Consider the following 15,711-nt stretch of genomic DNA (forward strand, 5'->3'; position numbering starts at 1 on the left):
GTGCATAGGGGAGGGGCAGGGAGAGGGGGAGAGAGAGAATCCCAAGCAGGCTCTATGCTGTCAGCGCAGAGCCTGGTGGAGGGCTCGATATCATGAACCGTGAGATCATGACTTGAGCCAAAACCAAGAGTCAGAGGCTCAACCGACTGAGCCACCCAGGCACCCCTAAATTCCCTTTTTTCTTAGTGTTCCTTTTTGTACATATAATTGTTAATGTAACAAGACCAAAAGAGGAGGAAATATAAAGGTGGGAACAACTCTGATAAACTTGCAGTTGAAGGTGTCATAAGCTCTTTTAACTAGTTTCTTCTCATTTGAGTTTCAGAATGAATCGAATCCTATTTAATTCTGCCTAATGTTCCTAGGTATGCAGGTGCCTTGAGAGCTTCAGGGGAAATGGCTTCAGCACAGTACATTACTGCAGGTCAGTATCTTAAAACTCCTTTTTTGAGAGGGCAGTGTAGTATTCAATAAGTTATTCTTCACTCAGTTTATTTAGTAGCTTTCAATTTAAAAAATTGTTTTGTAAAACCTCGTCTCATTAAAATCGGAGTACTTATACTTACATTTTATTTTGTTATCCAAATTATAAACCTTTGATGTCTGTCTTTTCTCACTAAGAGTCTTTCCGTTTTTTGGATTAAATTTAATTTTGGCTTTAGGTTCTATTAGTAAGACCTATCTCTGAGGATAGCAAGAGGTAGGTTTTATTATAGTTGATGCAGTCATTACAAGAGAGTCTAGTGTTAGTGTAAGGAAATGGTATATGAAATATGAGGAGAAACAAATTCTTAAAGCATGGGAATAACATTTCTTCACTACATGAGACCATGTATTCTGTCTCCATTCATTTTGGGATACTTTACAAGTGAATACTTTTACAAGTTTTACAAGTGAATACTTTCTTAAGTCATTGGGTTAGATTGATAAGGTATTCTTACGGCTGTGCCTTTTTGTTTGTAACAGCTTTAACTAGATACAATTCCCATTCCATACAATTTATGCACTTAAAGTGCACAATTCATTGTCTTTTAGTATACTCAGGGTTGTGCAGCCATCACCACAGGCCCATTTTAGAACATTTCATCGCCTTGAAAAAGAAACTCTGTAACCTTTCGCAGTCACCCTGTTTTCTGGTCTCCACCCCCAGCCCTGTACAGCCACTCACCTACTGTCAGTCTCCATAAATTTGCCTATTCTGGGCTTTTGACAAAAATGGAATTTACAGTATGTGGTCTTTTTAGAGTGGCTTCTTTCACTATTTTCAAGGTTCATCCAGATTGTAGTATGTACGAGTGCTTGATTCCTTATTGCTGAAAAAGATGCTGTTGTAGGCATATATTGTATTTCCTTTGTCCTTTTATCAATGATAGACATTTGGGTGGTTTCCACTTTTGACTATTGTAGTATTGCTATTGTAAGTATTGCTAAAAACTTGTTCAAGGATTTCTGTGGACATGTTTTTATTTCTCTTGGGTATATATCTGTGAGTGGAATTGCTGGGTCGTATGGTAACTATACTTTAACCTTGGTAACTATACTTTAACCTTTTGAGGAATGCCAGACTGTTTTCCAAAGCAGCTGCATCATTTTATATTTCTCCCAGCATGAATAAGGGTTCCCATTTTTCTGTATTGTTGATAATACTTGGTATTGTCTGTTTTTGATTATAGCTAGCCTAGGGGTGTGAAGTGGTATCTCATTGTGGTCAGCTGTTAATTTGTAATACTATAAAAACAGTATGTTTCTTTGTGTCATTTGTAGTTAGAGGTTTTTCCTTTGACCATTTTTTTCCTGAAAGATTTATTGGAAGTTTTTAATGAGAAAAATCTGATCATTTATATCTAGTTTACTTGTTTGCTTTTGTATCTAAGAGTAACTTGGAATTTCAGCAACTTCTCCAGTGTCCTCTAAGAGGCTTGTAGTATTGAGGAGATGAAAGATACTGTTTTTCATTTTTAAATTTTATTTTGTGCTAATTTTTTTAAATGTTTATTTTTAAAAGAGACCGAGTGTGTGCAGGGGAGGGGCAGAGAGAGAGGGAGACAAAGATTCTGAAGCAGGCTCCAGGCTATAACATGTTAGCGCAGAGCCTGACACAGGGCTCAGACTCAGAGCCACGAGATCATGACCTGAGCCAATATTGGCTGCTTAACCACCTGAGCCACCAGGTGCCCCTGTGCTAATTTTTTTAAATGTTTATTTATTTATTTTGAGAAAGAGAGTGTGTGAGCGGGGGAGGGCCAGAGAGAGAGGAGGGAGTGAGAAGCCCAAGCAGGCTCCTCACTGTCAGCACAGAGCCCGATATGTGGCTCGAACCCATGAAATGTGAGATTATGACCTGAGCTGAAACCAAGAGTCAGATGCTTAACTGACTGAGCCACCCAGGCACCCCTGTTTTGTGCTAAATTTAAATTTACAGAACAGTTACAAGAATTCACCAATTATTAACTTTTTGTCCTACCTAGATACCTGGCTCATCATTCTCTGTAACCATGTTTTGTTTTGTTTTGTTGTGTTTTTTTTTTTTTTGAACCTTCAAGAGTAAGTTATAGACATCACAGTTTATTCCTGAATACTTCAGTATGTATTTCCCAAGAATAAGGACATTCATAATCACAAGACAATTACCATTTTTCAAAATCTAGGGGTTTAACATGGATGAAGTACTCTAAAATACAGATTACTTAAATTTCGGCAGTTGATCCAGTATTGCCATTATAAAGTTCTTTGCTTTGGGAGCCAGTTTGGGATCATACATTGTATTCAGTTTTTCATGTTTTACTAGTCTCTTTTAATGTCTAGTGCATTTTTGATCTTTTTCTTTCAAACTAGTGAAATACTTTGAGATGCTCTGTTTATGGTATATATTAAATCTTAAACCATTGTTTATTTTGAGTAATGTGTACTTTATTAAAATGTGCTATAATTTAGATTTTTTCTTTTAAAAATCATTAGCTTGGTAGTAATTAATTTTTGCTGTCTCTTGGAAAAACATTTTTAAACACCACGTTGTTTTATTCGGGAACATTTTATTGCACACTGGCTTTGTGCTTAGTATTTTCTGGGCTTCGGTTTGTATATACTAATGGTAGATAACATTTCACATGTTCGTTAATGAAACGAGTCAAGATAGGCTAGACTAGCATTTTGCTGTACATGAAGTAAGAAGGGCAAGGTATGATAGCCAGGGAGTCGGCAGAGCAGGAGTATTCTGAACTCCCAGAGCAGGGCTCAGTCTGCCATGACCATGAGATTTTATGAAAGTGAAAGAGGATAGCAGAGGAAAGATTTTGAAGAAGGCAAATTAGTTTTGGTTCTTAACTATTCAGTAGAGTTAGGATGTATGTTAAACATATTTTATTTAATATTTAGGAGTTGAGTAGTTGGGAACTAAGTATGGGCTTAAGGGGAGGTCGGTTGGGAGTGGTGGCCTGACAGTGGCATAGTACCAAAACAGTAACATCAGCCTGTTTGATCCCTAGACAAAGGTTATGTGTTCTCAGTGTTGAATGAATATACCGTGCTTTGTTTTGGAAGACAAAGGCTGGCAAGGAGAGAGAGACAGAGGGGCAGGGCTCAGAAGTTGTTTATAGTTAGTGCATTATAAAGTCTTTGGGTCAATTCTTTAAGATTTAAAAACAAATCTTTTTCTTATTGGGAATCTGAAAACTACAAAAAGAGTAGATATACTTAAAAGTACTCAGCAGTTTTGTGTTTGTATTAATCTAGAATTAATTTATAGTAACATGTATTAAATGTGTCACTGTTTTACTAAAGCAGTGTTTGCTTTGCTTTTTAAGCCCTTAGAGATTTGTTTGATTCCATGGATAAAACGTCTTCTAGTATTCCACCTATTATCCTACTGCAGTTTTTACACATGGCTTTCCCACAGTTTGCGGAGAAGGGTGAACAAGGACAGTATCTTCAACAGGTAAACAGGGCAAGGTTCTGGGGTTTTCATTGTGTAAATGTAAAACTTAGGTGTTATACACTTACCATATGTATTTGCATTTCCAAATACACTCCAGTTATCAGTCCTCTGTGGTTCATACTATGATTATCTTTTGCCTGGAGTGGTCTGGTAATTGATCATCTCACTTCTGCTTTTGTCTTTTTGCGGGTTTCTCCACACAACCTTTTAGAGTCCTTAAACTGTTATTAAGGAATAATCCTTGGTCCCTTGTTGATTGCCTCTTAGTGATTTTCTATCCCAGTGCTGAATAATCTTATTCCTGGCTACCTCCCTGAGCTCATCATGTACCACTCTCACCCTTGCTTACTTTGGCTCTCCTCTATACTCACTGGCTTCCTTGCTATTTTTTAAACCCTCCACATACCCTCTTTCTGCAGGGTCTTTGCTCTTCTTTCTTTCGCTTACAGATAAGTGCATGGCTTGCTTCCTCATATCGTTTGGGTCTTCCGGCTCATGTCAAGGCATCAGAGAAGCTTTCTTGACTATCCTATTGAAATAGCACACTTCCTTTCACCTCATCACTTTCTGCTCCCATATTTTTTTTTCTTCTTCATAACTTCTCTTTAGGTGAATTTATGTTATATTTTATTTATATCCCCCTTGAGAACTTCTTCTGTTTTGGTCACGGCTGTGTTTATTCTTAGTGTCTAAAACAGTGTTTAGCATAAGGAAGAGATCAGTGAACCTCTCTTGAATGAATGAATGTTCTGGAATTCTTTGCTTTGAAGATCATATAATATCTCATTTGACTTAATATTTTTAAATAAAAAAAAAATCGCTTTATTCCCCTTCCCTAAGGAAACAGTACTTCTTTTGGAAGACTCTTATAGGAAAAACACTGTCACAGCCAGGATTATTTACTGTGTCATTTTTAAATTACAGGATGCTAATGAATGTTGGATACAAATGATGCGAGTATTGCAACAGAAATTGGAAGCTATAGAAGACGATTCTGTTAAAGAGGTGACTGAAATCTATTTGTGCTTATAGACTTCCATTATACCTTGATTTCCCCCTACTCACCAATCCCAAAGGCTTGAAATAAATTCATCCTAATAGATACACATGTACTTGAATGCTTTAACATGCTCAGTCTGTAGTTGGAATTTGAAAGCTTGCATTTGACACTTGAATTCAGTGTATTATTTATTAAACATAGAAGATATTATTGAGCATCTGTAGTTTTTTGGTGATGTTTTTTGAATAGAAGGATGTTACAGAAGGGGCTTACATTTTAAAAAGCTTAAATATGTATTTACTAAATTGGGTTATGTGGGAAGAAATACACACTAGTATCTATATAAAGTAAATTTGGAATTTTTGTTTTAATTTTTGCAGACAGATTCTTCATCTGCATCAGCAGTGACACCTTCTAAAAAGAAAAGCTTAATTGATCAGTTCTTTGGAGTTGAGTTTGAAACTACGTATCCTTATGAGCCAAGATTTGTAGAGGCTGTACTCATAACTTACTAGAAGTAGATGGGTATCAGTAGCATTGTTGACTGCTTGGAGTGGTGGGTGGGGTATGAAAAAAAATTCTTCAGAGGCTTTATGCCTGAAAAATATGGTGAAACTTAGGAATTTGGGAAAATATCCCCATTAGAGTAATCCTAATGTTTAGGTAAGTATATACTTTAATAAGGATATTCATTATTTTTTCCTAAGTATATCTTTAGCGGAGTCAACGTCATTAATTCACTTCATAGAGAATTTTTTTTTTTTTTTTACTTCATAGGGAATGAATTTTTTAATTGTATGAAACAATGTATCAGCCAAATTGTATACATGAGATTGAGCCAATAAAACATGAATTCATGAATTTAAGGAAGGCCTATTTTCTAGGTCATGGGTAGAAACTTAATGATTTCTGTTTATGTACCTTAGTGTTAAAACCATTCAATACTATGAGTACCAATGTATATTTGTTGAGAGTTTATCCTTTTATACACTCATTACTCATATTGTTGGTAAGTGAATGGAGCACTTTTAAGTATGTTGAAATGAATCTACTTGGAAACCAAAATGTTTTAAATACCAGTGTATGATGCTATTTTTTTTTAAATTCCAGTATAGTTATAACATACAATGTTATATTAGTTTTAAGTGTATAATAAAGTGATTCAGCATTTCTACACATTACTCAGTGCTCATTTTCCTATTTCACCCACCTCCCCTCTAGTAACCATCAGTTTGTTCTCTATAGCTAAGAAGAGTCTGTTTCTTGGTTTGTCTTTGTTCATTTGATTTTGTTTCTTAAATTCCACGAGTGAAATCATACAGTATGTGTCTTTTTCTGACTGACTTATTTCACTTAACGTAATACCCTCTAGCTCCATTCACGTTGTTGCAGATTGCAAGATATCAGTCTTTTTTTTTTTTTGTGGCTGAATAATATTCCATTGTGTATATATAACACATCTTTATCCATTCATCCATCAACGGACACTTGGGCTGTTTCCATAATTTGGCTATTGTAAATAATGCAATAAACATGGGGGTGCCTATATGTCTTTTCAAATTAGCGTTTCCATATTCTGTGGATAAATACCTAGTAGTGGAATTCCTGGATCATACGGTTGTTCTGTACTGTGTTCCACAGTGGCTGCACCTGTTTGCATTTCCACCAGCAGTTCATGAGAGTTCCTTTTTCTTCACATTCTTGCCAGCACTTGTCATTTTAGCCATTCTGACAGATGTGAGGTGATATTGTGGGTTTGATTTGCATTCTCCTGATGATTAGTGATGCTGAACATCTTTTCATGTGTTGGCTGTCTGTATATCTGCTTTGGAGAAATGTCTATGTCTTCTGCCCATTTTTAATTGAATTATTATTATTTTTTTGGTGTTGTATAAGTTCTTCATATGTTTTGGATACTAACCCTTTATCGGATTTGTCATTTGCAAGTAGTGATGCTATTAATTTTAATAGCATTAGGATAATTTATTATATTCAGGATTATGTAACAAAGTGAATGCCTATTGGTATATTCCTTATCTTATTTCTCAAGCATGAAATGTACAGAATCTGAAGAAGAAGAAGTCACTAAAGGGAAGGAAAATCAGCTTCAGCTTAGCTGTTTTATCAATCAAGAAGTCAAGTATCTTTTTACAGGACTTAAATTGGTAAGTTCAGTTACAGTTGATCTTAATTGTAAATGGATTCTCTATTTGCAGATACACCTACTTAACTAAAATTTATTTATACCTCTAATATCAATACTTGTGGTGCTTTCATAGTCATTTGTAGACATGTTCCATAGTGGCAAAAATTTTGAGTTAATGGACACAGTCTCACCAGAGGTCCAAAAAGGTGATGTTCTGTCTTCTAGTTTCAACTCATGAAATAAGCAAGTGTCCTTTTGCAGTAATTTTAGTACCACAAATTTTTTTTTTTTTTTTTTTTTTTTTTGCATTTTGTGCTTTTTGTTGGTGATGTGCTGTTTAGAGTGGCCTTGAGCCAAAGTGCTGAAGTGCTGTCTAGTGTTCTGAGGCCAAGAAGACTGTGTGTGAATGTTTGTTAGATAAGCCTTAAGGAGAAAATAATGTTTGTTAGATAAGCTTTGTTTAGGGATGAATTAGAGTGTAGTTGGCTGTGAAGACAATAATGTGTCAACATATCATTTAATGGAAACACACATAACCACAAGGTTGTGTATTATGTGCGTGATAGGTTGACAAAAATGTTGTGACCAGAGGCTTGTAGGAGGCCTCTGAGGGTATTATGATGAGGGTGTATTAGTAATGATGAGTATAAACTAGGATTTTACTGTTCAAATCAGGCCATGTGGGTCCTCTGCCACTGCACCAGTATTACAGTTGAGGCCCCAGAATGTAAGTGACTTAATTGGTTTGTGGCAGAACCGGGTCTAGAACTTGATACTGTCATTATCCAGTTAGTACTCTTTGACCATTGCCATATTATAGAATGTATGCTTTAATGAGAAGATTGATAAAATATAACAGTTTTGCTTGCTAATTTAGTACTTTGATTTGGTTTGGGAAATATGTACATGTCTTGAAGATAGGCAATGAATTGAGGCAGGGATTGCATTGATAAACAAGATCCTTTGTCATCAGGGAGTTCCCATCTATAGTTTGGGATAAGATTGGCTAGGGAAGGGGTTGGTAAATGTGGACATAAGCGGCAAATACTAATATTCTCTGCTCTGTGATACTGAAGGGGAGTTGTAATGAGGCCTAATGGCTTTTAAGAGAAGTTTATTTTAAAAGCTTACAAATAATAGCTAACTCCTAAGAGTCCTATAATAAATGATGATGTGCAAGTTTCAAGGCATCAAATGAAGTATAAATGTAATTGGAGAGTATAGAAGGGAATGGAATGTTTTGGCAGGAACTCTCCAGGACGATATTTTCTTCATAATTTTATAAAATTCTGGAAAAGCTAAATGTGCTTGGCTCTTCTAGATGATAGTAGATTGATAATTCATATAGCTTACCTGATGAATAACATCATGCCAGATATGCTTTCTTGAAAAGCATGTATTTTTCAGATACTGTATTGTCTTGCCCATTTTTATAATAATTTCTAAAAAATGTGTATTTATTTATTGAGAGAGAGAGAGGCAGAGGGAGGGAGACAGAATTCCAAGCAAGCTTCGCACTACCAGCACAGAGCCTGACATAGGGCTCAAACCCACGAACCATGAGATCATGATCTGAGCTGAAATTAAGAGTCAGACGCTTAACCAACTGAGCCACTCAGGCGCCCCATGTTGCCTGTTTTTTAGATGCTTTATTATCGTTTGTTCTGATTACTCTAGAGTAATTTGGCTCCATATTTCTTTACCATTTTTGCTGATGAACAAACTTGATTAAGTGTTAAAAAGCTACATGGTGATTCCTTTTGTAATATGATTAGTAATGTTTAAAAATTAAGAAAATATTTTACATAAGTAATTTTATAGTAAACATTAACAGTAAATTGTTTTAACTTAAATGTCTTATATATTAAATGTTCTTATGAAGCAGAGCACATTAGTGTTTTTTTGATCTGAACAATAATAGTAACTAATGTTTATTGAACATAGAATATATGCCAAATGGTTGTGCATGTTTTCTACACATTCTGACTCATGTAATTCTAACAGCACTATGATATATATGTGGTGGTTGTTATCATTTCCATATGATGTGCAGAGGGGTAGCTGCCTTGCTGAGCATCACATAGGCTGTAAGAAATGGAAAAGCAGACATGATAGTTAAGATATGTAAAGTGGCTTTCCACATATGTTAGAGTAAGAGGTTTTCTCTGTGATGACTTTTCTCATATTTAATAATAATTGGTTCTGGAAGGTTTTTATACATAAAGCATAAAGAACAAGGATTCTCTACATTTTCTTAATTGTCCTTTAATAGGAGTATTCTGATTGTATGTAGACAGAAGCCATAAAAGCCTTTTTTATATTACATAAAATACAGTGTAAACTCAGAATATGAGCAACATTTGGGTCACAATTTAAAAACTTCAAACGTTATTTACATTCTGAGGAGTTCACACTAGTATAAATTATTTGATGCCTTTTCAGAACTGAACCAAATCTAAAGGCCTTCGTACATTGTCTTCATTTAGATAATTTTTCGGTGGTATAAATCCATATTCATATGTTGTCTAACAGAATTAAAAGTAGATTTCAGGGGTGCCTGGCTGGCATGTGATTTTTTTTTTTTTTTTTAGGGGCACCTGGGTGGCTCAGTCGGTTGGGCGTCTGACTTCGGCTCAGGTCATGATCTCCCGCTCTGTGAGTTCTAGCCCCACGTCGGGCTCTCTCCTGACAGCTCAGAGAGCCTGCTTCGGATTCTGTGTCTCCCTCTCTCTCTCTGGCCCTCCCCTGTTCATGCTGTGTCTCTGTCTCAAAAATAAAAGAAAAATAAATGTTTAAAAAAAAAATTAAAAAAAAAATTTTTTTTTTTAATTTTTTTTTTCAACGTTTATTTATTTTTGGGACAGAGAGAGAGCATGAACGGGGGAGGGTCAGAGAGAGAGGGAGACACAGCATCGGAAACAGGCTCCAGGCTCTGAGCCATCAGCCCAGAGCCTGACGCGGATCTCGAACTCACGGACCGCGAGATCGTGACCTGGCTGAAGTCGGACGCTTAACCGACTGCACCACCCAGGCGCCCCTTAAAAAAAAAAATTTTTTTTTTTTTAACGTTTGTTTATTATTGAGAGACAGAGTGTGAGCAGGGGAGGGGCAGAGAGAGAGGGAGACACAGAATCTGAAACAGGCTCCAGGCTCTGAGCTATCAGCCCAGAGCCCGACGTGGGGCTTGAACTCACAAACTGCGAGATCATGACCTGAGCCGAAGTCTTACGCTTAACCGACTGAACCACCCAGTCACCCCTGGCATGTGATTCTGGATCCCCAAGGTCACGAGTTCAATTCCCACTTTGGGCATAGAACTTATTTTAAAAAAAAAGTGTGATTCTATATTGCAGAAAAAAAATTCTAGAACTAAAAATGTTTGGTCTTCTGTTATGTTCCCTTTTTTTTTTTTTTTTTATAGCGACTTCAGGAAGAAATCACCAAACAGTCTCCGACATTGCAAAGAAATGCTTTATACATCAAATCTGTAAGTTGTGCATTCCTTTTGAAATTGAATCCATTTTGATGAAAGGTTTCCAGTTAATTAATGTTACCCAGTCTTTGTACCAAACCAAGGAATTAAAAACTTTTGTGTTATTTGCATGTGATAGGATTTCTTTATTTTTTCTCCTCAGTCTAAGATCAGCCGACTACCTGCTTACTTGACTATTCAGATGGTTCGATTTTTTTATAAAGAGAAGGAATCTGTGAATGCTAAAGTTCTTAAGGTTAGTAATGAGCTTCAGTATAATAAAATATTGTAATTCTTTGATAGAAATCCCTGACTTAAAGGTTTCTTTATTCCTTTAGGGATAAACTTCAAAATACTGTAAGGGAAGTTATTAACATTAGATAAGTGGTTTTTAATTAACCAAGACTGTGTATTGGAATTATCTATTGTCCTTTTTCTTAAATTTTTTTGTGTGTTTATTTATATTTTTGAGGGAGAGAGAGACAGCGTGAGTGTGGGAGGGGCAGAAAGAGAGGGAGACACAGAATTGAAGCAGGCTCCAGGCTCCGAGTTGTCAGCACAGAGCCCGACACGGGGCTTGAACCCGTGAACCTCGAGATCATGACCTGAGCCGAAGTTGGACACTCAACCGACTGAGCCACCCAAGCGCCCCTATCCTTTTTCTTTTAAATCATTCATACACATGCCTGATTTTTACCACCAGCACCCACAGCATTTGATTAAGTAGTCCCTGAGGTCTTACAATTTTTTGAAAGATTCCCAGTTAATTCTGATGGTTGCCCTTCACTCTCCCAGAAACACTGCTCTAGAGCAGATCCTCAGCTCCATAGATACTGACCCAGCGGTATTATAACACACTACACTCTCTAGTGCAGTAATTATAATCTCTTCAGTAAGAGCCAGCCTTAAGAACGGTTTTATGGAACTGTAGCTCTGCTACATATCCACAGTCCTTGATCCTTGGGAGACGGCTGAAATTCTTAATACAATTTTAGATATATTTAGTGTTACATGATAGGGTCAAATGTAGTTGGAAGTATTTACTAGTGTTAACTATAAATATGTATTAATATTTAGTTATTAAACTGTACCACTTATTTCTGTGTAAAGGAATATTTCAAGTTACAAAGAGTCATTAAGTGACCCCATTTGTAAATTGATTTCCATTGTCCACTATAAGTGTCAATTATTTTCACAGCAACTGATCTAATTTTTTTTTTTTTTTTTTTTAAGTTTATTTTGAGAGAGCCAAGAGCACGCACAAGCAGGGGAGGGGCAGAGAGAGAGAGAGGGAGAAACACCATCAAAGCGGGCTCCAGGCTCTGAGCTGTCAGCGTAGAACCCGATGTAGGGCTCAAATCCACAAATCGTGAGATTATAACCTGATTTGAAGTTGGACGCTTAACTGACTGAGCCGTCCAGGTGCCCCTGATCTAATGTTTTTGAAATGCTTCTTTTGTCATGTAAATTTTGGTAACTCCTCTGTGGTTAATGTTATGGGTTAGAATATTGGGGGGAAAAAAGTAAAAATTTTTTTTTTACCTTAAAAAGTTAGGACCCAGGTGCCTGGCTGGCTTAGTTGGTAGAGCATGTGACTCTTGATTTTAGCATCCTGCATTCAAGCCCCAAGTTAGGCATGGAGCCTATTTAAAAAGGAAAATTAGGACCAGATTGAAAATAAGCACTGTGATGTTTTCAGCTGCATAGGTTTGCAAGTGATTTTTATAAATTTTATTTTCAACTTCTTTTGATTATGAAAGTACTACTATAAAAGTGTTATAGATATTTTTAATAACTACCTTTATAAGTGTGTTTACACATTTTTTTTCTGGGTTTGTATATAGGATGTTAAATTTCCTCTTATGTTGGACGTGTACGAACTATGTACACCAGAACTTCAGGAGAAAATGGTCTCTTTTCGATCGAAATTCAAGGATCTAGAAGATAAAAAAGTGAATCAGCAGCCAAAGACAGTAGGTTCTTATTGCTGATTTTCTCATTTTGATATTTTAATCTTTAATCTGTTCAACAATTACTTTATCGTTAATCTCTTAGTAGAAATGGATGAACTTCTATTTTCTCTATTCACAAAAGTTTTGGGTATATTTTAGTGTAAGAAAAAGAACTCTAGTTATGGTGTATGGGCCCTTTATGGTAGAATAAGCCCTAATATTTTTTCCCTGTAATATGTAGCTTAAGCTTAAAGTTCTTTTATCACCTCAAAGTACTTTACATAAAATCTTGCCTAGTGTTTTTAGTGTATTTTATTGTTTTCCTTGTAAGTCATGGAATTATCTCTATTTTAAGATGGAATTCATGTTGTAGAGTATTGGCTCATTTATGCCTACTGTGACAACTAAGTTGTATCTTTTAGATGCTGCTGGTGTGCCTGCCTTTAACTGCTAAAATCACAATCTTAGGAGACTTTGTATTTAATAAGTTGTATTATTTTAGGTTCAGATAAGGTACAGCTGAACTGTGTGTTGGATTTTTTTTTTTTCATTATGAAAAACATCTTTCCTGGTAACGAGATATTTCTAGTGTGATATTGTATATCAAGTTTAAAATTAAATTCTTCTACAAATTACTACTGTATGTGTATTAAATGCTTTTATTTTTAAACATTAAGCTTTATTTTGAGATAATTGTAGAATCACATGCAGTTAAATGAAGTAATACGAAGAGATCCAAATACCTTTTACCAAGTTTCCCCTGTGGTAACATCTTTCAAAACGATAATACAGTATCATAACCTGGAAATTGACATTAATATAGTCTAGATGCAGTACATTTTCATCAGCCAAAGTTTCTGCATACTTGCCCCCTTGTGGCCAAACCCACTTTCCCTTGGCCCCTACCTCCTCAATTCCTGGCAACTGTTGACTTTTCTCCATTCCTGTAATTTTGTCATTTCAAGATCATTATATAAATGGAATCATGTAGTATGTAACCTTTTGAGATTTTCTTTTCTCAGCATAATTCTTTGGAAATTAGTCCAGGTCATTTTGTAGAGTTGCTGAAGAGTATTCCATGGTATGCGTATACCACAGTTTAACTATTGATAGCTGGGTTGTTTATTGTGAATAAAGCTACCATAAGCATTCCTGTACCAGTTTCAGTGTGAAGATAAATTTTCATTTCTCTAGGAATAATTACCCAGGAGCACAGTTGCTGGATTGCATGGTAGTTGTACATTTCGTTTTTTAAGAAACTCAAATGTTTTCCCTAGAGGCTGTACCATTTTAGATGCCTATCAATAGCATATGACTGATCCACTTTCTGTAGTCTTGGACAGAATTTGGTGGTGTCACTATTCTTTATTTTAGCCATTTGTATAGGTTTGCAGCAATACCTCAGTGTGGCTTTTAATTTGCATTTTCCTAAGGGCTGATATTGACTGTGTCTTCATGTATTTATTTGCTATCTGTATTTCCTCTTTGGTGAAATGTCTTTTCATGTCTTCTCATTTTCTAATTGTGCTATTTTTTACTCTTGAATTTTGAGAGTTCTTTATGTATAGGTGTGTGTGGTGTGTGTGTGTGTGTATAAAAAATTTTTTTTTTAACATTTATTTTTGAGAGAGGGAGAGACAGTAAGTGGGGGAGGGGCGGGGGGGGCGGGGGGACACAAAATCCAAAGCAGGCTCCAGGCTCTGAGCTGTCAGCACAGAGCCCAACGCAGGGCTCAGAAATCACAAGATCATGACCTGAAGTCAGATGCTCAACTCAGCCACCCAGGTGCCCTGTATATATGGTTTTTAATGTTTACTTATTTATTTTGAGAGAGGGAGCACAAGCAGAGGAGAGGCAGACGGAGAGAGGGGGGAGTGAGAATCCCAAGCAGGCTCTGCGCTGTCAGTCCAGAGCCTAATTTGGGGCTCGATCTCATGAACCATGAGATCATGACCTGAGACAAAATCAAGAGTCAGATGGTTAGCTGACTGAACCACCCAGACGCTCTGGGAGTTCTTTATATTATAGATATGAATCGTTTGTCAGATACATGGCTTCCAAAATTTTCTCCCTCTCTTTAGCTATGATATGCATTCCATGGGTACTTGAAAAACAATTTGTATTCTGTTGTTGTTGAATGGAATGTGTTCTTTGGATGTTCATTAGATTCAGTTGGTTGATGGTGATGTTGCTCTATCAATTGTTGAGAGTGAGGAAGCTAAAATTGTGGTTTTATGTGTTTCTCCATTCAGTTCTGTCAGCTTTTGATGTGCAGGTTTTGTAGCTCTGTTATTTGGTGCCTGCACCTTTAGGATTGCTAAGTATTCTTGGTGGAGTGACCCCTTTATATTATGCACTGTCACTTTCTGCCCCTGGTAATTTTCTTTGCTCTGAAGTCTACTTTATCTGACAGTACTATTGCCACCGTTGCTTTGTTTTTGTTAATGTTTGCATGATATCTTTTCTTTTACTTTAAATTTGCCTATATAGTTATATTTGAGGAGTTTCTTGTAGACACCATAGAGTTAGTTGGGCCATGTTTTTTTAAGACACTCTGTTAATCTCTTCTTATTGGTATATTTAGACCATTTACATTAAAACATTTTTTTAAAGTTTATTTTTGAGAGAGAGCACAAGCACAGGGGAGGGGCAGAGAGAGAGAGGGAGACAGAGGATCTGAGCAGGCTCTGTTGTCATGCAGAGCCTAATGCAGGACTTGAACTCACTAACTGTGAGTTCATGACCTGAGCCAAAGTCTGACGCTTAACCGACTGAGCCACCCAGCCGCCTCTAGACCATTTACATTTAATATAATTATTGATTTCTTAAATCTGTTATATTTTGCTTTCTCTTTGTTCTCTTTTTCATTTCCCTTTATTGCCTTGTGGTTACTTGAACATATGATAGATTCCTAATTTAGCTATAACTTTAAAAATGATTTTCTTTCTATAGCTTTTCCTATGGTTACTCTCAGTATTTTTTTTTTTTAAATATCTTTTTTTTTTTATTTATATATGAAATTTATTGTCAAATTGGTTTCCATACAACACCCAGTGCTCATCCCAAGAGGTGCCCTCCTCAATACCCATCACCCACCCTCTCCTCCCTCCCACCCCCCATCAACCCTCAGTTTGCTCTCAGTTCTCAACAGTCTCTTATGCTTTGGCGCTCTCCCACTCTAACCTCTTTTTTTTTTTTTTTTTTTAC

General features: G+C 36.3%; 1 protein-coding gene across 1 annotated transcript in view; it reads left to right on the plus strand.

The window, feature by feature from the left end:
• The window catches only part of USP14 (ubiquitin specific peptidase 14), a 48,342-nt gene that overhangs the window by 30,278 nt on the left and 2,353 nt on the right, over positions 1-15,711 (plus strand). Inside the window, exons 6-13 of the mRNA XM_040479264.1 lie at positions 366-424; positions 3,804-3,934; positions 4,859-4,939; positions 5,315-5,400; positions 6,985-7,099; positions 10,502-10,567; positions 10,716-10,808; positions 12,397-12,525. Of these exons, the coding sequence (XP_040335198.1) occupies positions 366-424; positions 3,804-3,934; positions 4,859-4,939; positions 5,315-5,400; positions 6,985-7,099; positions 10,502-10,567; positions 10,716-10,808; positions 12,397-12,525 (760 nt within the window). The remainder of the gene's footprint in view (positions 1-365; positions 425-3,803; positions 3,935-4,858; positions 4,940-5,314; positions 5,401-6,984; positions 7,100-10,501; positions 10,568-10,715; positions 10,809-12,396; positions 12,526-15,711) is intronic.

The sequence above is a fragment of the Herpailurus yagouaroundi genome, unplaced genomic scaffold (assembly GCF_014898765.1).
Source record: "Herpailurus yagouaroundi ecotype Mexico unplaced genomic scaffold, PumYag 142, whole genome shotgun sequence".
In the NCBI taxonomy this organism is placed as follows: domain Eukaryota; kingdom Metazoa; phylum Chordata; class Mammalia; order Carnivora; family Felidae; genus Herpailurus; species Herpailurus yagouaroundi.